Below are 21,626 nucleotides of genomic sequence, written 5' to 3'. Positions count from 1 at the left end.
TACTACTTTTACTATTAGCAGTATCTGAATTTATAAGAGGTCCAATTGGCTTGGAAAAGAATGGCTTTCCTGGTCTCTTTTTTCCTTTTTGTGTATTTATAATCCTAAATCTATTATATTTGTTCTCATTTCTGCCATAGTATTAAATTTAAGGGTATGTTTAGAGTGTAACTACTTTCTAGGTACTTGCTAAGTTTATATTTTAAAATTCATGTCTTGTTTCACACCCAGATTCCAACCATTAAGCATGTATTTTATATTTGTATCAGTATTCCAAATATTGAAGTCATTTTTAAAGGGACTGTTAACAATCTAGTCACCCGTAACTAGACCATGACTGACTTTTCCACAGGGGAAGAAGAGGTGAAGGTTTCGACCATGCCACTGTCAGCCTCTTCCCATTCATTACAACAAGGACAGCAACCTACAAGTCTCCACACTACTGTGGCCTGACAGCAGAACTGAGAGGAGAGGATTAGACTCTGGGGTGCTTGCATGGGCAACCGGATCTTTGCATGATTCCTTTCTGATTTTGCATTTAATGTATACACCCAAAAGAGCCGATACAAACGTTCCTCATGCCTACAATTAGTGTGTTACCTCATAGCTGCTAAAGTATCTCTTCATTAGGCCTTTAACACAATTTATTAGCATAATAATTTTGGCATTGTTTCTCATGAGTGATACTATTTTTAACTCACAAATAAACTTGTAGTACTAATGAAGATCCCAAATGAGATTAGCTAGAATTGTTCTTGTTTGGCTCTATTATTGAAAATATACAAAGGTAATGGTAGTTCCTTGTTTTCTGATTTGTGAAAAAATGGTAATATCCTAATATGCTCATGAAAAATTTGAAAATTAAGAAGATAATGTCTATTGCATTCTTTGAATACTTAAGAAAGAATACATATAAAACAACAATTGGTGGTGTCATTTAATGCACAAGAAGGATGTTGTCAGTAATTGTTTTTAGTTGTATGGATTTATATCGTATTATGCATTTCATGTTTAGAAACTGTTTTTGTTCTCTCTTATTTGCACATTTGCACTTTCTTTTTGAATGGTTGTTAATTATATATAGATGGTTAAAAACTAATCATTATAGACTAAATGCAATATAATCTCTTTTCTAATGCACTGCCTAGCATACCAGGAAATGCCTCAGAAACAGAATTTCAATTCACAGTTGGTTTATCAGAAACTTGAATATGGGGTACACGTTGTATGTAAGAAGCAACCATAGTAGTGTAACATTTTCTTTGAACGAACGGTACTTCTGTGGGATATCTGTTTGGAAATTTCATTGTTCAATAATTGAAATGTGATAATAAAACTATATGACAAGTACCTGACCAAGAATGGGACTAAGGTGGAAGAGACGAGATTGGGAATCCTCTAAAATTAGGCCACGTAAGTTGTCATAGTTAATTTCAGTTAATCACAGAAGATAGCAGGGTACTCTACTAGGGTCTAATGTGAAGTGGTATTTTTGGAATGCACCATTTCTTGATATCATTATAAAACTGGTAACGAAAGAAAATAAGATGGATTCGGTTCTGAGCTTTGGACAAAAGCTGCTTCAGAAAACATGACCTAATAAATTAAGCCTCTGGCAAAAAGGGAGGAGTCAGCACCTCTTGAGGTTTTCAGAACACATTGTGACTTAAAAGATTTGCCTTCATTTGTTAAAAATATTAGAAGGGTAATGTGAAGATCAAAAAAGAAAGCATAGAGATTTAAAATAATACTAAAACACCTTTCGAGGAGAAGATACTTAATATCGTGGAGTTGGTGTTTTCAAGATTGCCTCTCTATATACAATCTGTTTACTTTCCATTAGATAGCCTTTGGTTAACAATGGGTGTAGAAACAGGTACTTATCTAACCATTTAAATTATTTTTGCGAAATTCTGCATAAATGACAGTCTCCCATTTTTTTAGAAGCAATTTTAGAATAACATTACAAGAAAGTTACAGCATTACAAGTGAAATATTGTAGACTAATTAGAAGCCTTTTATCATGGGTTGATTATGGGTTCACTTTTGCTGTAAGGGGCAAGGACACCCACTTGTCTCCTATGGTGCTAAGGAAGGCTCTTGGGCTTTTAACAAACTGAGCTCCCTGAAATAAGCTTTGTAGAGCACAGCTCTCTCCAGCCTTCAGGGCAAGCCTTTCGTCTCCTCTCCTGGATTGTCCAACAGAGACATAAGAGGTGCTTAGCTCCTAGGTATGTACTTCTCTTTGTTGAGAGATACACCCATTAAACAGGGCTTCTTTTCCTGTGGAAGCTGCCTCTCTCCTTTCTCAGTCCTAGCCAGTGCCAAACAACTGTCAGGCAGTTTGCCTGGACTTGCTAGAGCTCAGAACTGTCTTCCTGCCTCCTCCTCCTTGCTCCTCACTTCTGCGTACACCATATGTCATGACAAAGCTTCTGAAGAGTTAGGCTTCAGTTTATATGTTTTCACACGGAAAGCTAAAGATTATCTTTTAACTAACTTTGTAATTCCAAGACTTTGTAAGCCAAGAATAACAAGCCTTACTGTTTTGCTTACTTAATATTTTGAATACAGTGGGTCCTTGGGTTATGACAGTTTTGTTCCTACAGTGACATAACCCGAATTTTGGTGTCAGTCGAAATACACCCTAGCCTAAGCCACTTACCTATCCTCACACAGTTGTAAAATCATAATCTAGAACATAAAAACACAACTAAGCCAAAGGAAAGGGGCGTAAATATACGGTTCTGTACACTGTACGGTAGTAACAGAAAAAATGGCAAAAAGTGAGTGTAAAGAAAAGTACAACGCTAATGGTATAAGCTGAAACACTCAGTTTTTTAAAAATTTTCATGGGAGGAAGCGTCATAAACTCGAAACGTCGTTATGTCGAAACTGTCATCACCCGAGGACCCCCTGTAGTATGTTTTTTTTAATAAAGTGAAGTCTTAAAATCATCGTCATAATTATGTATACTAAAGCAACAAAGAAAGTACACAACACACAAGAAAGCAGCATTTCACGTAGCAAGTAAACTGATCAAACCAAATGATGAAAAAGAATGAAAAATTCTAAAAATCTTCAAAAATTTTTTTAAATAAGTTCCTACATCATTGATCTGTCATGCATAAAGGAGATTTTTATGTTTTTACCTGCTTAACCTTTAAAAGGTGACTAGTTTATTCCTTAAATCAGGAATTACACCTGGAGTCCAGAACCCTATGGACATACTTGCAAAGTTATGAGTTTGTGTGCTTGTACATTTGTCCATGTTTTTTCTGGGGAGAAGATTCATAGTTATTAGATTTGTAAAAGGTTGGTGACCCCTCCACTCCAAGAAAAAAAATTAGGAACTACCATCTTGAAATGTTTTAGTGCCACTTTAGGAAATTGACACCTAGATTGAATTTAGTTTTACGATGAATGTCAAATGCCTCTTTATTTTCTTAAAGATTCCATTAGAAAATGTTTTCTGATTGATAATACTTTCCTTTTCTTTCTACTGTTGTATTTTGTTTTTCCAGGTGGTGCTTTTGTGTACTTTCCCCTTATTTCAACAAAGCGTTATTTAAATATTTGAGTGCCTAATCTGTGTAGTGACCTGAGCTAGATTTTGAGGGATACAGGGTTGTGTAAAGTACAGACCCTATGGACAAAGATAACAGTCTAGTGACAGTTTTATTTCAGATTGTTTCTGAGGCCAGCTCTTTATACATTTTAACCACAAGAACAGCCATAGCAGTTCAGACTCATTTCATTATTTATCACTCCTATATTGACAACAGAGTGTATTGAATACTGATACTTGAAATTTTTAAATATATGCTGATTTGGCAGGAGTGAAAAAAGCCTTAACAGGAAAGACATACATTCTTTATTCTAATTTAAGTATTTATCCATCATGTGTGTGTATCCTCATGTCTTGTACTTTTAACTCAGTATCCTGCATCTTCAGGAGAGCTGTCTCTGTCTTCTTGTAAAGAGAACAACTTGAAAGCATTGTGTCTGCACGTTTTTACTGACCTGGCTCCTATTTGCGTGGTATTCCAAGCACCTTCAAGACTGCCAGAGCTCTCTGCTGCCGTGACATAAGTCTATAGGCAGCGCCCGCGGAGTCTGGGCCTCAGAAAGCCAACAGAAAGGAGCGGATTGTAGGTGCATTGAAATCTTACAAAGTGAAGACCACCATGTTATTCACACATACATGAAAACCAAGGGACATTTTTTCCTATGTTGAGCTGTAAGGTTTTGGATTTTTTTGTTTATTTGATCATGAAGTTTCCCCAAATCTGCTTAATTGGCTCTAAGAGAGAGAGAGATTTGTACAATTGAAAACACAGTATTTTTTTAAAATTATAAAAGGATGACAACCCAAAACATGATCTACATGTCTTTTTCTACAAAATATGACCAAAGCCAGTTATCCGGGTCAAGCTAGTCCTTCTGTTCTGAGTTCTGTGTCCCTCTCCTCTCAGCCTCTTGATCTGAACAAGTACCTACAATGTTGTCTCCTTGTACAGACTACGTGGCAGTGATACATGCAGGTATCATACACGAGATGTTTGACAAACTAATCAGATGCTGTGCTGATATAAAGTAGAAATGGAAGTTAGAGAAAGAAGTTATTGGGAGCTGGTTCAAGGACAGGTTTTAGAAAAAGTGTGGGGCTTTTTAATTTAAGGATGGCTGAAGTGTAGATGATGAAAAGGGAAAACACAGTAAGGGCAACAGATTGAACAAAGAATTAGAGGTTAGCCTGGTCTGTAGGGGTTAGGAGGGAAGAAGGATGGTAAGGAGATGGACTCATCTGAGGTGTACAGGTCATATAGGAAGGTGGGCTGAGTCTGCAAAAACCTTGAAAGCTCAGAAGAGTTCAGTCTTGATGTGGATATGGTTGATGGTACAGAACTGTAGTATCTTTGGTTAAAGATGGAACTTAATTGGAGCATTTTAAGAAGATTAATTTGGTAATAGCTTGCTCAAACTTAAGACCAGTTAGACTAGACTAGCCTGGACTAGACCAGTGCTGGGAATGGGGAAGAAAGTAGTATGAGTTAGAAGTCAGAAAGGACCTAAGAAAAAAGCCTTGGGTTTGGCTAGTAAAGGTCCCTCTAGTGCAGGGGTCGGGAAATTTTTTGGCTGAGAGAGCCATGAATGCCACATATTTTAAAATGTAATTCGTGAGAGCCATACAACGACCCATGTACATTACGCATTATCCAATAAAAATTTTGCCTTGTCCCAGAGGACAGCTGTGATTGGCTCCAGCCACCCGCAACCATGAACATGAGTGGTAGAAAATGGATTGTAATACATGAGAATGTTTTATATTTTTAATGTTATTATTATTTTTATTAAAGATTTGTCTGTGAGCCAGATGCAGCCATCAAAAGAGCCACATCTGGCTCTCGAGCCATAGGTTCCTGACCCCTGCTCTAGTGACCTTTATAAGTGTCATTTGCATAAAAAGAGAGATAGAAATCGGATTCCTAGGATTCATGAGGAAATGTCAAGGGTATGAATTTCGGCAAGTCAGTCACTGAGTACTTCACACAATTAGCAACACACATGGGAAGAAACAAATAAGATGCTAATTAGGTGGCCGGTAGATCTTAGAAGACATTGCTTTAAGAAAGGTGAGATGCCTGAATTGTTAAAAGCAGGACCTATAGAACCAGTGAGAGCAAGACATGGACAATGCTGAAGAGAAGGTGGGCCGATCCAGAAGGATAGTAGATTTCTGTAGGTACTTTGGAGTGGGTGAGCCTCTGAGATGAGGTTAGGTTATGGGTTCAGCTGCAGAGAGGTGGGATCCACCTTCCTCTGTCACTTGTAGGAACAGTCAGAAAATTTAGGAGAGAGAATGTGCGATTAGAGAAAATGAGAATAAGGGGGCTCGTGTCAGTAATTATTGAATGCACAATGGGAGCAAGAGTAGAGTTGGGAGCCTATAAAGAAAAGAGAGTAAATTAACCTGTGAGAATGAGCCTAGAAGTTCAAGAGAAGAAATGAAAGAATGCTGAGTCAAGATAAGGATCAAATTTAAAGTTTTTAGTCTAAATGTGTATGATTTTGTACTTCCTCTGGTTCGGCACATAGCATCAGGAGTGGGCAAAGCAAATGTTGAGTGTGGTCAGTGAGAGTTTGGTTAGAAGGTGAAGAAGAAAAGGACACAAAGATACTCAAGAAGACAACATTGAGATGCCTAATATTGTCAAGATTCCACTACAGCAAGAGGGAACCTGTGGTGTCAGTGTGTTGAAGAAAGTTCAGTGATTTTTTATTTCGATGAGGACAAAGAACAGGTACCGTCCCGTTGAGGTAATGACAGATCGGGAGGCTGTGGTTAGTGTGATGATCACGCTGCTGAATGATGAGTGAGAGCCAGAGAAAGGACAGTAAAGAACTTTAGGCTAGAGGTAGGAAAAAAAGGCTAGCTTTTATCACCTGTATGATCTCTTCTCTACCTGCTTTTCCTCTAGTCCTTTCTCGAGAGTAGGAAGTTTAACTGGATAGAAGAAAATTCTAGAAAGAGTGGGATTGCGTAGGAATCCTGGGTCAGGTTTCCTCTAAATTGATCATCCAAAGGGAAAACTGCGCAATGGAGTAAGCATCCCTTCCTCAAAGTACGGTAGGAGGACATGGAAGCCTGCGAAAAGCCAGAGATGAGACTGGACAGGTGGAGGTAAGCCCAGTGAGTGTGAGGGATTGGTAGACATGTTACTTAGGATGTGAAGGGTTTAGAGGGAGTAGGCGTGGCAAATGGTGAGCCTGCAGTTGAGGTGCTCATAATACAGATGTGAGCTAGTTCCTACCAAGGTCACAGACAAGCTGGGAAGAAACAGTTTCCCATCGGCATTAGGGAAGGTGTCTCCTCTTTGTTGGACGAGGTCATTCTGCTTTCTAGAACAAAAGGGAATTAAAGCAGTAGGTTTGTGAAAAGTAGAGAACTTTTCTTTTTAAAAGAGAAGAATTGTATTCTTAACTGGTTATAAAAATATTTTAACAGTTTTTCCCAAAAGAGAATATGTTGTATGAATAGATACATACCTGCAAATTACTCACCTGATCTAGTCTTGGTTCTTATCATAGTTTGTATTCTTAGCTGTGACCTTTAGGAAGAATTGCTGAAGATGTAGTGGAATAGAGGTCAAGGGACAGAGCTAGGTAACCTATTTTCCCTCCTTATTTGATTAATAGCAAGCATACCTAATTTGGATAATTTGGAAGCACCCTTAATATCCTGACCCTAAAATATTTCTAACTCGCTGGACCTGTTTCAGACATATCAGATGAGAGAAAGAGCAGGTATGACATTGAAAAATGGTAATGCTTCAAAGTTCAAGAATAGTGTGTTTGTGAAACCATGCTGATGGATCGGGAAGCCACTGCTCCTGGGACCTCCTCGCTATTCTGTGATTTGCTGCTGTTAGTATATGGCTGGCCATGTTGGCTTCTTCAACCAGGAGCTTTTCCTAAAGAATCACTCTTGAGACTTCATGATTCATTAAGGGGAATCTACTCTGTTCCCCAGTGTTAGAGCACCTTCCTGGGTTTGAGTTACACAGAAATCTGTTTTAGACCTGTTCGGTTCCTAGAACTAAGAGGGCTAGCCTAACCAATCTGAGCTCCTCGACAATATGATGGAAGTACCTAGAAGTTCCATGAAACCACTGGAAGTTGTCAAACCAATCCATTTTCTCCGGGTTCCCTCAGACCATACTTCCTAAGGTAGCTGTTGACTTGATGTTGTTCTTAGCCCAATCCACGTTACAGTTATTCTAAAGGTTCCTGGAAGCTCCAAACTGGTCCTGTGCTTAGAAAGTTCTGTTGTTCCAGCTTCTGTTTGGCTCTGAGACCCACTATTGTGCACTGTTAGGAAGCACACCCCCTTCTGTAGAATTTCTAAAGACTTTAAAGCACCCAGTACTTAAAGAAAAGGAAGAAATTGAAGTGAAATTCCCATAACATACAATTAACCTCTTTAAAGTGTACAATTCAGTGGCCCAGTAATATTCTTTAACTATCCCAATGTTAAAATAGCAGAATAAAGACTCCAACTCTTAAGAACTTTGGCCTGTTACTTATTGGGCTGTGTGGCAGCAGCTGCGTCTACACTTCCCATTTTGTCCCACTGGCTGAAAGGCAATGTTACGACTTAAAATAATATTCCACACTTCACAGCAGCACTTACAGTGTGGGTCAAGCAACTTTTACCCGGCTCTCTCCTAAAAAGTGGTGGGGGGAGGGGGTGCGCAAGAGACCTTAAGACACTTCCTTTCCCTAGCAGGTAAAATGTGATTCAGCCATCTGAATAATTGTAAATGGCAATAATGGTCTTTCTGTCTTCATGACATTTGATGAGCATTATGTAGGAAAAGGTTTGCTTAGCAAAGTGAGAGTGTGAGCCTAGCTCTGTGTGAGCATGAAGCTGAGTGTGTGTGTGTGTGTGTGTGTGTGTGTGTGTGTGTGTGTGTGTGTGTGTTGGGTTCCATACAGTAATTTTCAATTAAATCCTCCACTTAGAAGATGTGGCCCAGGAAAAAGTGTCAGTCCCTCTCTGGGGCTTTTCATTTATTCCTGCTGTGTTCTGATTCATTTGCATGTTCAGGATAAGTGCTGTATTTCTTGCAATAATATATTTTTTAAGAAATAAAGACCCTGTTTAAATTTAAATGCAGTAAGGGACAATAATGGTGGCTCCTCATTCCTGGTCATGTTTTATCTGAACAAATATTTTTACAGCTTATACTCATCAGATTTCACTCCTGCTACTAAGTTTATGTCTCATGTCACACTCTTTGGGAAAACCTAGGGAAAGAATAATAATAATTTTTTTTTAAAAAGGGCCTGGCCAGTTTGCTCAGTGGCAGAGTGTCGACCCAGCATATGAACATCCCAGGTTTGATTCCTGGTTAGTGCACACAGAAGTGACCATCTGCTTCTCCATCCCTCCCCCTCTCCCTTCTCAATCTCTCTCTCTCTCTCTCTCTCTCTCTCTCTCTCTCTTCCCCTCTCCCTCTCCCTCTCCTCCTTCTGCAGCCATGGCTCAAATGGTTTGAGCAAGTTGGCCGTAGGCACTGAGGATGGCTCCATACATAGCCTCTGCCTCATGCATTAAAACAGCTCAGTTGAACAACAGCCCAAGATAGGCAGAGCATCACCCCATAGGGGGCTTGCCAGGTGGATCCTGGTTGGGGTGCATGTGGGAATCTGGCACTCAGCCTCCCTGCTTCTTAAGAAAAATTAAAAAAAATATCTGTATTAGAATCATAAAATTTCAGAGCTCTGAAGCCTATAACATAGTCTAACAGCCTCCCCTTTTAAAGACCAAATAATAATAATAAGGCTCAGAAGGACTGTGATTTTCCCATAATCACATTCCAACAAACAATTTCAAGTTCTCTTAGCCTTCACCATTTGAATTTGCTTTCAAACATGTAGCTCAAGGAGAAAAGAACTTCCAAGGTTCAGAACGTATCTCTTCTCTCAACTTTGTTATGTCTTCCAGTTTGATTATTAGAGTGGTTCTTGCAAGTCAAGGGCTTTCAACTGAATGTCAGTGCAAATAGTGAACTGAAGGCTTTCAAAGTGTCCATCTCTTGGCATCTGCTATCACATATCCTGTAAGTTACCAAAGCAGCCACATGTTCAATGTAGCCCAGTGATCATGTAATAACTTCAGTGGGGAGCAAATGTAACCTTCCATTACTCTTAATGTAAACTTAAAATAGTTACCAATGTCAGAACTGAAATAAAGAGTAAAACAGGTGGAATTAAATTTATGCAGGATTTTTCTATAGCGACAAAGCACGTTTAAAGACTAGCACGCATGTTTGTAGACTGGTGTCTACTCTAATAAAAAAAAACACCTTATATGAATGGCACTAAGATGTACAATACCTACACTAAAGGTGTGATCTCAGATTGATCTTTGACGAGCAACTATTATGCTACACCATGGAAAATGATAGCATATCTGCTGATTTCTTTTTTAATCAAGGAGGCTGTTTTCAGCGTAATGAAACAGAAGGGAATCTCTACAAGGATTTTAAAGATGATAATGTCATCACCATGTCCAAGAAGAAATGCAGGAAAGGTAACTGCAATCAACTTTTATAGCCTAGTGCTGTTTCCTAATATGGTGAGATCTTATTCCAAAGACTACATACACTAGTATTTATGCTTTGTTAACCGTCTTGCATACTGACATAACTTGTCTAGGAGCAGAACTTAGTGATCTGGAATGTTACTGGGATGCTTTTAAACATCACTGTACATGTTGCCATTTGCAAGAAGACTGACACCCTGAAGCTGTTTTCTTTTTTCTTTATTACATCTACAAATTGAGTATCCAGCTACAGGTAAAGGAGACCCTGGGTTATGACTTTATTAACCGAGTAGGAAAGTGTCTTACTGTCTTTAAGCCGAGTGTTGAGCAATATACCATTGTTCCACTTATGTTTTTATTTAAATTTATGGATTACTGATATATACCCTATCCCATTTTCCATTTATGGTAAGATTTGGTACCTGGTATGTTTCTATTTACTCCTGAACTGTTAACATTCTCTATTAACCTAACCATTGCCTTCCCTAGTCTTGGATAGGTATAAACATACCTTGCTTGAATTTTAGTGTAGTCAGTGCCACTAGGTATAAACTCCCAAGACCTCACCTGTATTTTAAATGAGAGGTGACTAGAATGAAGCCTGTTACTAAAATAAGCAAAGATCTTATATAATCTCCAAATAAATACAGCCATTCAACCTTTGTTTGATAACATACTTTGAGGGGTTTTTTTTTTGTTTGTTTGTTGTTGTTGTTTTTTTACAGAGACAGAGTGAGTCAGAGAGAGGGATAGACAGGGACAGACAGACAGGAACGGAGAGAGATGAGAAGCATCAATCATTAGTTTTTCATTGCGCATTGCAACACCTTAGTTGTTCATTGATTGCTTTCTCACATGTGCCTTGACCGCGGGCCTTCAGCAGACCGAGCAACCCCTTGCTGGAGCCAGCGACCTTGGGTCCAAACTGGTGAGCCTCGCTCAAACCAGATGAGCCCGCACTCAAGCTGGCGACCTCGGGGTCTCGAACCTGGGTCCTTCCGCATCCCAGTCCGACGCTCTATCCACTGCGCCACCACCAAGTCAGGCCTACTTTGAGGTTTTAATTCTCAACCAGCCTGTATTTACCTCTATCCAGTTTCTTTGGACGAAGAAGAAATAGCTTCTTTCTGTGTGTAACTTACCACAATTAGAGGAGGTGGTATTGACTAGATCTTAATGTGCACTACCTGTATGATTCCCCAACAGGAACCCTGACAAGCCTGAATTTTCCCTTTCCAAAGGAGGAAGCTCTATCCCTATTAGGACTTAGTAGTCTCTATGATCAACTCTCTCCCTGGGAACAAATCTACTTTTTAACTGTTTCTAGACTGGCTTTTGATTTTGAATGATCATATTTTTTAAATTAAAACCCATTTAAACAGAAAAGCATATTCTGGGTTTTGGAGTAGATTAAATGTCAAATTAATAAAGATTTTTGATATTGTACAACTATCATTATAAACTTTTCCCAACTGCTGAGTTATTCTAGCTCTTTTAAAAAATCACTTACTTCTTCTAGACAATATGACTAAAATAAGGTGTTTTAAAAGTGTGTAATTTTTAATAAAATTAATTTTTTCACTAAAATGTTCTAGTTTAGTATAGAGCTATAGGACCTAGTAAAATAAGACTTGTAGCTTCTAATTTATATTTGAGGATGTATTCATCTGATCTTCCATCTTTCCTTTCTGCACAGTAAGACTCATCAGTGATTGAGAATTGATTCTGTCATAACTATCTCTGGAAATCTTTTACAAATTCAAAAGGATGCATTCTTATAGTACTAATTCTTTTTTTTTTTAATTGAGAGGTGGGGAGGCAGAGAGACAGACTCCCGCATGTGCCCCGACCAGGATCCACCTGGCAAGTTCTCTACAAGGCAATGCTCTGCCCATCTGGGGACCCTGCTCTGTTGCTTGGCAACCAAGCTTTTTTTAGCACCTGAGGCAGAGGCCATGAAGCCATCTTCAGTGCCTGGGGCCAACTTGCTTGAACCATTAAGCTGTGGCTGCGGGAGGAGAAGAGAGAGAAGGGGGAAGTGTGGAGAAGCAAATGTTCACTTCTCCTGTGTGTCCTGATCAGGAATTGAACCCAGGACTTCCACACGCTGGGCTGATGCTTTTACCTCTGAGCCAACCGGCCAGGGCCAGTACTAATTCTTTTAAAATCAAGACATTATTTGAAAATTGGAAGGAAAAAGTTTTTTTATTATTTTTTAGCCTAGTAAATAGTAATAAGGTGAAAAAGTAAAATAGCATTATTTTTTACAGTTATACATTACATAGATAAAATAGTTAAATTTCAAAGCATCCATGGTCGTTCTGAAAGTCAAATATGTATATAAAACAATCTCAAAACAGATTAACAACTATCTCTTGGTTTGGGTAAATAGTACAACTAGGAAGAACTCATAAAGATTCATGCTTGGTCTGTTGGATTAGAAATGTCTATCACCATGACTAGACCCGTATCTTCACTTGGTTTAGTTTAAAATTATGAGGAAATTACTTCATTTCCTGAAATAATTCCTTTCTGAAATTAAATAAAACAAATTACTGTTTTCATACTCAAAAAGATACTGTCTAAAAATGAAGCTCATAGCTGGGTTATGAAAAATTTCTCAAAATCATGTTTCACAGTATTGATAAATTTAGTTGTCTTTTGTGGGGGGGGGGGTTATAACTTTGATTTAAACCCTTAAGATAAAATAGGAGCCACCTTTCAGAAAAAGATGAGACTGGTCTTCGAAATAAAAGTGAGCCATATGATCAAATGGAGTAAAAAACAGAGTTTGGTGTTTTTAATAACTTTTAGAATACTTGGAAAATTGTGAACATCAGAAATCTTAGGAATTTCAGCAGACACATAACCATAGAGGAACTGCTGCATAGTCAGTTGAATACTTTGGTTCGAATACAAGCCTGAAGAGGAACTCATCCCCCCTAGAAATATTCTGTTGGCGCTAAACAATCAAAAGCCATCACTGATTTTGTTCAGGACGGCCAGCTCCCAGGGATCCACTAAAGCGACACAAAAAGAAAGCATGACTTTTAGGAGCTGGAGGCTCCCAGAGAATATTGTGGCATCAAGCTCCAGACTAGACATTTAATAAATGTTCATTTAATGAAAACTTATGGCTGAGAGAGTGATGTTAGGGTCTGATGCTTTTGGAAGTCTGCAAAGCCTGGATCTGCCCTCTTAACATCTGGACTTCTGGAAGCTTTTAATTAGATTAATTTGGGTGTGAGTTTAACTTGCCACTCGGTTGTACTGTGCCATTAAGTGTTAAGATTCCCCTCGCCACTCCACAATCAGTCCTTCTGTCTTCATTACCTCAAGTCTTGACTTTTCCTTATCTCCCTAAGACCATCCACTCCCCACGCACAAACTTAAAATTTACCTTATAACACTTTTCTTAACTTCAGTTGCTCATTATTATTCTCACAAATCTGCATGTGCGTGTACATGCAAATATATAAATATATTCATATGAAAAGTAATACAATAATTAATAAATAACAATACAAGAATAAACTCCAAAAAATTTTTTAAAAAGAGTAAACCTGGGTGCATGCGGGAGTCTGTCTGACTGCCTCTCCGTTTCCAACTTCAGAAAAATACAAAAAAAAAAAAGTAAACCCATGCACTCACAACTATAAACCTACTTTTGCCACTGTGTGTGTGTGTGTGTATGTATACATACATACATCTTCCCCTTAGAAATATGCACAGAATTCAGAAAGTCTATAAAATACCTTTTCTTCCAGACTCTTTTTGAGTAATGATGAGCTGTTTGGGGAGCTTAATACTTTCCTAAGTAGGGAGATTTTATTATTATTATTTTTTAATTACAGTTTACATTCAGTATTATTTTGTATTAGTTTCACATGTATGATATAGTGGTTAGACAATCATATACTTTACATAGTGTTCCCCCTGATATTTCTAGTACCGATCTGGCACCATACATAGTTATTCCAATATTATTGACCATATTCCCTATGCTGTACTTCACATCCTCATGGCTATTTTGTAACCAACCTATCTGTACTTCTTAATAGTTGGGAGAATCTTTAGGGCAACTTATTATTGTTAAAGAATATTTTTCTCCTGGTTAAACCAAAATCTTTTTCCCATTTATGCTTCTCATTAAATATATGAATGTAGTTACCACTTATCTAGTAACTTCTGGATGTAGATGAAACATTCTTCGTTCTTTCAACCCTTTGACACTTAACAGGGTTTCTAATTTTCTCTGTAGTTTAGTTCTCCTCTACATATGCTATTACTTGACAATGAATGACTTAAAATATGAAGCTCACACTTCAATAGATTTGATCAGATAATTTACTTTTTAATTAAAACCATATTTGTATATTCCTTTCAGTTTATAGGATTCTTTTATTAAAAAAATACCTTCTGGGGTAAGTATTACCCCATTTTGTAAATGAGGAAATTTAGGCTCAGAGTGTTTATCATTTGTGATTTGCCCAATATCATACAATTGCTAATTTAGGCATTGTGCATCTATTTATATGGTCCTAATGTTACCTTTTAAAAGTTCTATTACCTAATTGTCATATTAAATATTAAAAGTCTAGCCCTGGCCAGTTGGCTCAGTGGTAGAATGTCGGCCTGGCATGCAGGATTCCCGGGTTTGATTCCCAGCCAGGGTACTCAGGAAAAGCGCCCATCTGCTTCTCCACCCCTCCCCCTCTCCTTCCTCTCTCTCTGTCTCTTCCCCTCCCGCAGCCAAGCCTCCATTGGAACAAAGTTGGCCCAGGTGCTGAGGATGGCTCTGTGACCTCTGCTGCCTCAGGCGCTAGAATGGCCCTGGTTGCAACAGAGCAACGCCCCAGATGGGCAGAGCATCGCCCCCTGGTGGGCATGCCGGGTGGATCCCGGTCGGGCGCATGCGAGAGTCTGTCTGACTGCCTCCCAGTTTCCAACTTCAGAAAAATACAAAAAAAAAAGTCTATTAAGGTCTTACAGGCTAGACCTTTTTTATATACCTGACCAGTTAGCATCTTCCATCCTTGTGCTTTCCTAATGCATTTTTAAAAATCTGTGTATCTGAATTTTTATGTGTTTGGATTTGGTGTGGTTGGAGTGTATGCTATTTGCATATTACCATCTTACAAGTTTACATTATGATTATGATATGATATGCCTATGTGATTTTAAAGGGATAGGTAAAGGTTATTAGTAACATTATTAATAACATTTGTGTGAAGAATTTAAATTTAAGAATAGTTAGAGTTTTAATTATAGATTCTGTCATCTCTAGAATTGGCTTGTATTTGCATATTTAAGTTAACTTTGTGCGGTTTGTTAAGCATAACAAAAAAGCATGAAGTCAAAAGATATGCCAAGTGGTAGCTCAAACAGAAACTTGAAGGCTGACACAGTATCTTCAGTTCTGTGCACATCCACCTAAACACTGTAGATACCCGTGCTTCCCTTACCATCTTATCCCAAAAGGTTACCATCAGAACACTTACCAGAAGCTATTGAATTCAAGATATATTCATGACATCCTAGGAAACCTACCCAAAGAATAAATGGCTTTGATATGATTGATTCTTTATGGAAATGCATTTTGGCTCTTGTTGATCACTCTGTTGCTTTGGTTTTAGAGAATATATGTGTCAGTGGGATGGGAATGCAGCTAGCTGCAGTCTTTGGGTTTGGGCAGGTAACTGAAGAGGAAAGGAAATGGACCATAGGATGTAGAAGAAGGATATTTCCAATGGAAAACAATTGTCAGTAGAACCTGCCTCCATGACAACTTGTTCTACTTCAAAATTAAAGAGTAACTTCCTGTGTATTTCAGTTAGAAGGGAACTGAGGATCTAGCCAAAATGTTATGTATTATTTCCCATGAAAGATGCCCCTGAACACAAACAATAGATCGTGTTTGCTTGAACCTATCTTACTCATTTCTAAAGAAATCACCCAGCTCCTCATCTGTTTCAGAGTTTCCCCAAGAACTAATCATAAGCATGTAGCTTCTGGAGTCTGCCATCTCCTCCTCTTCTGGCTCTTCTCTTCACAATGGCTCTGTGATCGCCTCTGAGGGTGAACACCTCGGGATAGAATTCGTTCTGCACCTAGAGATTTTAAACTCATTTAAATCGAGTAGATTTTTATTTTTTATTTTTAGTGTTGTGCATCTCTATGGACAGTTCTCGTGTATACATTGCTTAATCGGTCCTTTCTGGTTTGAGGATGGTGTGCTCTTTCATAAAGAAGACACAAGGAAGCAAAATGAAGATGGAACCACATAGCTCGGTCTTCTGTCTCGGGGCTTAACACTGATAACAGGCTGTGTTGACTTTTCCTAATTTTCTCTTGTTCACATTGTAGCTTTTTCTTGCCTTCAGCATTTTTCACAAGCCTCAGTCATTGTGGATTCTGATTTTAATCTTCAAGGATTATGATATACTCTAATACAGGTAGGTTATATACCTCCATACATCTTTCTAAATTTTTCAAATCTAATCCCATGAGATTCTCCCTGTTCAACATCTGGTTTCTTTAGATTTCTCCCCATTTTCTTTACTAAAATTACTATTGTATTATGTCATATTTTAGCATCTTCTGTGGTCTGTGAAGCACTGCCTCCTTAATCCATGCCACCACCCTGGCCCATTGTTTGTTTGTTTTTGTATGTGTGCGTTTTGTTTTTTTTTTACCTTTTTTTGGAAAGCTGTTGTCTCAAAAAACAAAGGCAGGGATGTTCCCTTGGAAACATAAATACTTCTCGGGTTCAGTTCAGGAACTGTTCACTATACACCAAGAGAATTAAATCAAGGCCCCTTTCCTGGAGGAGCTCACAATCTAGTAGGAAAAAGAACAGGTAAATAGGTCATTTGCAATTCACTGGTGATGGGAAAAATAGCCAGCATGCCTGCCATCCAGGAACTCGAGTCTACTTACTCGCTTCTTGCTTCTATAAATCCTGAAATTACGTCTCAGACTTTGAGGGCTTCTGTTCACAATAGGCAACCAGTTCTTTGCTGGTCACAAGCCCAGAATGAAAATTTTCCTCCTCATTTCCACCTTGGGAAAGTGAAGCTGGTCAAGAAGTGATCTTGATCAGGTCTGTTTTCTTCTAGCATAGCAGACTTAGCCCTCAGAGATGTTAGATGTTTGACACCCTTGGTGTGTCTGCGGTTTTGTAATTTGTTTTGGTGAAGTCATACTCTTGGGATCTGTCTGTCCTCTCTTGGACCATAAGCTCTCCCCATTGTCCTTGTGTGTCCTCACAGAGCTTTGCTCGTGCTCAGTGCTCAGTTTTGTGCTCACTGAAATGCCTTCCTCCCAGCTTCCAACTTCAAATAGTGTATGTTTCTTATATTGGATTTTTGTACCTCCCATCATTTAGCTCTGTTCTATGTATAGTCTGGCTTAGGTTCGTTCTTTTCCAGGTTATAATGCTTCTAAGAATATATTTATCTTTTGCATTAAATTTTAAGTTTACTTTTTCCTCATTCTATATACAGCTTTATATCAGGACATTTTTTTCTATTTTTTTCTTTAAATTCTGCTTCCTTAGGTCCTTCATAAAGCAAATAATCTAGATGTTTTTCTGGTTCCCATTAGACGATCTAATTCTCCTCGGCAAACAGAATTATAGTTCCTTGTTGAACACTCTAGAAAAGTACTCATTTTGCAAAAACACATCTGCTTATATTTTGAAATGTTTCTATTGCGTTTTATGATCAGCTGCTTCTGCTGCTCTCTGTTCCGTATGGAATGCCCTCTCCCTCTTCCATGTCAGCCTCTCTTCCTCCGAGCTTCTCTGTTCACTATTTACACTGCATGCAAGATGGCAGAATTGTTTGTTTTTTCTTCCTTCGTACTAGAATAGCATTTATTATCACATGATGTAGTTGTTGAATCATGTCTATGCTCCCCTTCTCCTGGCCCATGAGTCCTGCCAGGGCAGGGACTGGTTGGCAGTGTGCTTAGTGGTGAGAAGAAAAGCTTTGGAATCAGTCTGGCTTTGATTACTGATTTTGACACTAAATTATCTAACCTGGGACAAAGTCTTTAAACTACCAGCGCCCCTCAGTCTCCACATTTGTAAAATGTGGCTGATACTTAGCATATGGGGTTGTTGGTACTAAAGTAACCCACTACATAATGTGCATAGCAAGTGAATGAGTAGTGCCTAGAGTAGAAAAACGGTGGACTGTAGTTGACCATCCTGTATACATACTATTAGAATATCTTTAAAAAAAACCACACATTTCTTAAATAATCTTGGTGTGTTGGATTTTTAAAATGGCACTGCTTGTGTTTTAACATCTCAAGCACCACTATCTTAGTTCCTTTCATTCAGTTTACATGCAGAGAAGCCCTTTGGACCCTAAAGCTTAGCTGATTGCTGCTTTCAAAAAGATTTTCATCTCTTTGGAGAGAACTGTTTGATTTGTAGCATTATAGAGATAGGAATTAAACCAGCTTTTTGGGCAAAGCAACTTTTCTAGCTCAAGTTGGACCTTCGCTTCAGCAGATCCCTTGGCACGTGTCAGTTTCTAAGATGCTGGCTACTTGCTAAAGAATTGTACAAAATACCTCCTTGCAGACCTTTCCAGTTGTGTGGGAGGGGAGATGAGTTCTGTGTCAGGGTAAGCAGTAACTATGGTAGATGGGTGTCACGGCACGGTTGGCTGCCCAGTGAGTGTGGTTCAGACCATCATAAGTTCTGTCATCTGGAATGATCTGAGTGGAAGAGAAAAGACTTGGACTCGTGGAAGAGTGAGTTTAAAATTCATTGACGGATCAGGAAAGCATCCTAAACAAGGACAAAGGCAGGAAGTAAAGACAGTCTAGAAAACCCAAGTGATACTTAGCTGATCCTCATGGCCTCTTTTTTCCAGTTTATATCATTTCTGCTTCCTTCTAGTGGGAATAAATTTTACTTGTTTTTTGTTATGACTTTGTTCAGTTCTTCTCAGAATTTTCTTTAATTTGAGTTCTAAGAATTTTTTTTTACTTAATCAAATCTCTACTTTCAGACCTGTTGAACCCTTAAGCAGCGAATCTGTTCTGCACTGCTGGTCTGTCTTGCTTTATAATAAACAATCCTAGAAATGTGAGAGTCAACTCTTTTTAAGTAGAATAACATTTTTTCATAATCTGGTTTTATACGTCTGATTGAAAGAATTTATTCACGCAGTCGTTCTTTTCCTTACAAATTTTAGTTAAGTTGAAATGATTTTTGGGTATAGCATGTCTATATCCTAAAGACTCTCTTTAAGTTCTTTGATAGAAGTTTTGTTTGGTCTATAAAGTTTAGCTTGACATCTAGGACAAGTGTAACTTGTTATATTTGAGTTGCTAGAGGCATGTTGTTGACGTTTAAGAAAGTTTAGGCTTTCTTATTTGCTGATGGCAATGGACTCCAGCCTGAAATTGATAGGAAATAGTATATAACAGGGTGAGGTGGGGGGGTGTGTTAGAGAAGGACACAGTGACTATGTGTCCTCCTAACAATGCAACTGCTATACTTCCTAGTAAGTAGTTGGACGAGTCTGGTGTGTAAAAATACCAAAGGTACTTACAACGTGTGGGTTTTTCATGTGCTTGGGTTTCCATAGAAACTAACGGAACTCTGTGAATGAATGACGGCTACTGTTCTTCACCCACCAGGGAGTTCCCATGCGCGTGCCTAACTGGCCTCTCTTTTTGCTGTAGTTTCGTAGTATTCATTAATCATGTACAACCCTGTGACATGTCCTCAGCTGCTTTTGCAGATTGGCATTGTCTCAGCACCGAGGTAACAGGAGTCGTGGTTAAAGTGCTTTGTCTTTGGGTGCTTTCAGGAAATAGCTGCTTTGACTTTTATTTTGGCAACCTTAACACACACACACTGTTTAGAATGATTTTTGTTGTTGAGATTGTCATCTTGTTTAGTGTGCAATGATCAACTCATTATGGACTGGGTGTTAGTCTGTCAGCAAGCTGGCAGAATTTTAACCATAGTTTGTTTATTTATAAAAATTTTTATTGATGGTTTTAGAAAGAGAGAGGAAAGGAGAGAGTGGAAAACATTGCATTGTCGTTCCATTTATTTGTGCATTCATTAGTTGATTCTTCTGTGTGCCTTGACTGGGGATTGAACCTGCAACCTTGGCATATTGGGACAATGCTCTAACCAACTGAGCTACATAGCTATAATTTTTTCTTTAATAAAAGGTTTCATAAGCCAGGTAAACTGAAAGTATACTGATACTTCTTACACTATGGAATGTGAGCATTTGGTATATGGCATCAAAAGTACTTTAAATTTTATGTCTTTGAGTCCTATACTGAAAAATAAAACTATTACAAACAACTTGCTCTCTTGCCCTCAAAATATTTAGAATCAAAAATAGTGTTTTGGACCTGACCTGTGGTGGCGCAGTGGATCAAGCGTCAACCTGAAATGCTGAGGTCGCCAGTTCAAAACCCTGGGCTGGCCCGGTCAAGGCACATATGGGAGTTGATGCTTCCTGCTTCTCTCCCTTTCTCTCTCTATCCCTATATCTCTCTCTGTTTCTCTTCTCAGAAAATGAATAAATAAAAAATAAAAATTATTTTAAAAATTATTTTTAAAAATAGTGTTTTGTATATATTTGAAAAGTAAATTAAAATTAATTTTTATATCATAAAACATTTAAACATATTAGCAAATTTTAAAAATCATTCAATCCTCTAATGTATCCTACTAATAATTAAGTACTTTAAAAATAAAATTGCTCATTTTACTATAAAATATTTTTAGTAACTTGATTTTTATTGCACTTGGTCTTCTTTAGTCTTTCTTGTGAGAAGTTGAAAGCCCTTTCTCATGTTATTTGCCTTTGCAATATTTTGGTGACAAGAAGCTTTGTTGATTAGACTAACCACACGCTGCCTCTGTGAGAATGCTTGGCATTATTCCTGTGTTCCCAGGAGGAGACCACTATGCAGAGACAGTTCCTAGCAAATGAGAATTCCTGTCTCGGCTTTTTGGGAAGCTTGCTATCTGTTTAGTATTGAGCACTAGAGAAAAACTCGTTGTTAGACATTTATCGGGTAAGAAATGGCCTTCACATTACACTCCCTTCTCTTATTTTATCTTTACGAGAATAAGGCAGACGTCATTCCTAATTACAAAACAGGGTCCTGAGTCACTAATAGAATGACTGACATGCCCACAGTTATATTAATAATCCGTTGGAGCCTCCTTATACAGTTCATCTGCGCTTTATAGCCCAGGGTGTTTTCCATTAGACTTGTACGGATTTACTTGTACCCCAGTGTGAAGTCCTATACAAATAATGGGAAATGAAGTTGCATCCAGTTGGGTCTAGTGGTCAAAGTCCTGGTACTATTTGAAAGGGAAATTGTACAAGTGGGTTTATTTAGAGCCCCAGGAATCAAGGAATTCTTTTTGTTGAAGGCTCTCAACTAGTAATGATCCCCCCCCCCCCCCCCCCGCCCCGGGAGTCATTGGCATTGTCTGGAGACATTTGCAGCTGTT

The 21,626-nt window shown here is 38.4% G+C and overlaps 1 protein-coding gene across 6 annotated transcripts in view; it reads left to right on the top strand.

The window, feature by feature from the left end:
* The window catches only part of CNOT4 (CCR4-NOT transcription complex subunit 4), a 119,484-nt gene that overhangs the window by 92,142 nt on the left and 5,716 nt on the right, over nt 1–21,626 (top strand). For 2 of the 6 annotated variants that reach the window (XM_066362783.1, XM_066362781.1), the window contains exon 11: nt 353–5,285. The exons of the other annotated variants lie outside the window; for them this stretch is intronic. In XM_066362783.1, coding sequence (XP_066218880.1) covers nt 353–453 — 101 coding nt within the window. In that variant the 3' untranslated portion in view covers nt 454–5,285. Of the gene's footprint in view, nt 1–352; nt 5,286–21,626 lie in introns of those variants that run through there. 6 annotated transcript variants of the gene reach the window in all.

This window comes from Saccopteryx leptura, chromosome 2 (genome assembly GCF_036850995.1).
Source record: "Saccopteryx leptura isolate mSacLep1 chromosome 2, mSacLep1_pri_phased_curated, whole genome shotgun sequence".
NCBI classification, from domain to species: Eukaryota; Metazoa; Chordata; class Mammalia; order Chiroptera; family Emballonuridae; genus Saccopteryx; species Saccopteryx leptura.
The sequence above is the reverse complement of the archived record's forward strand: the minus strand, read 5'-3'. Positions and strand labels throughout refer to the sequence as shown.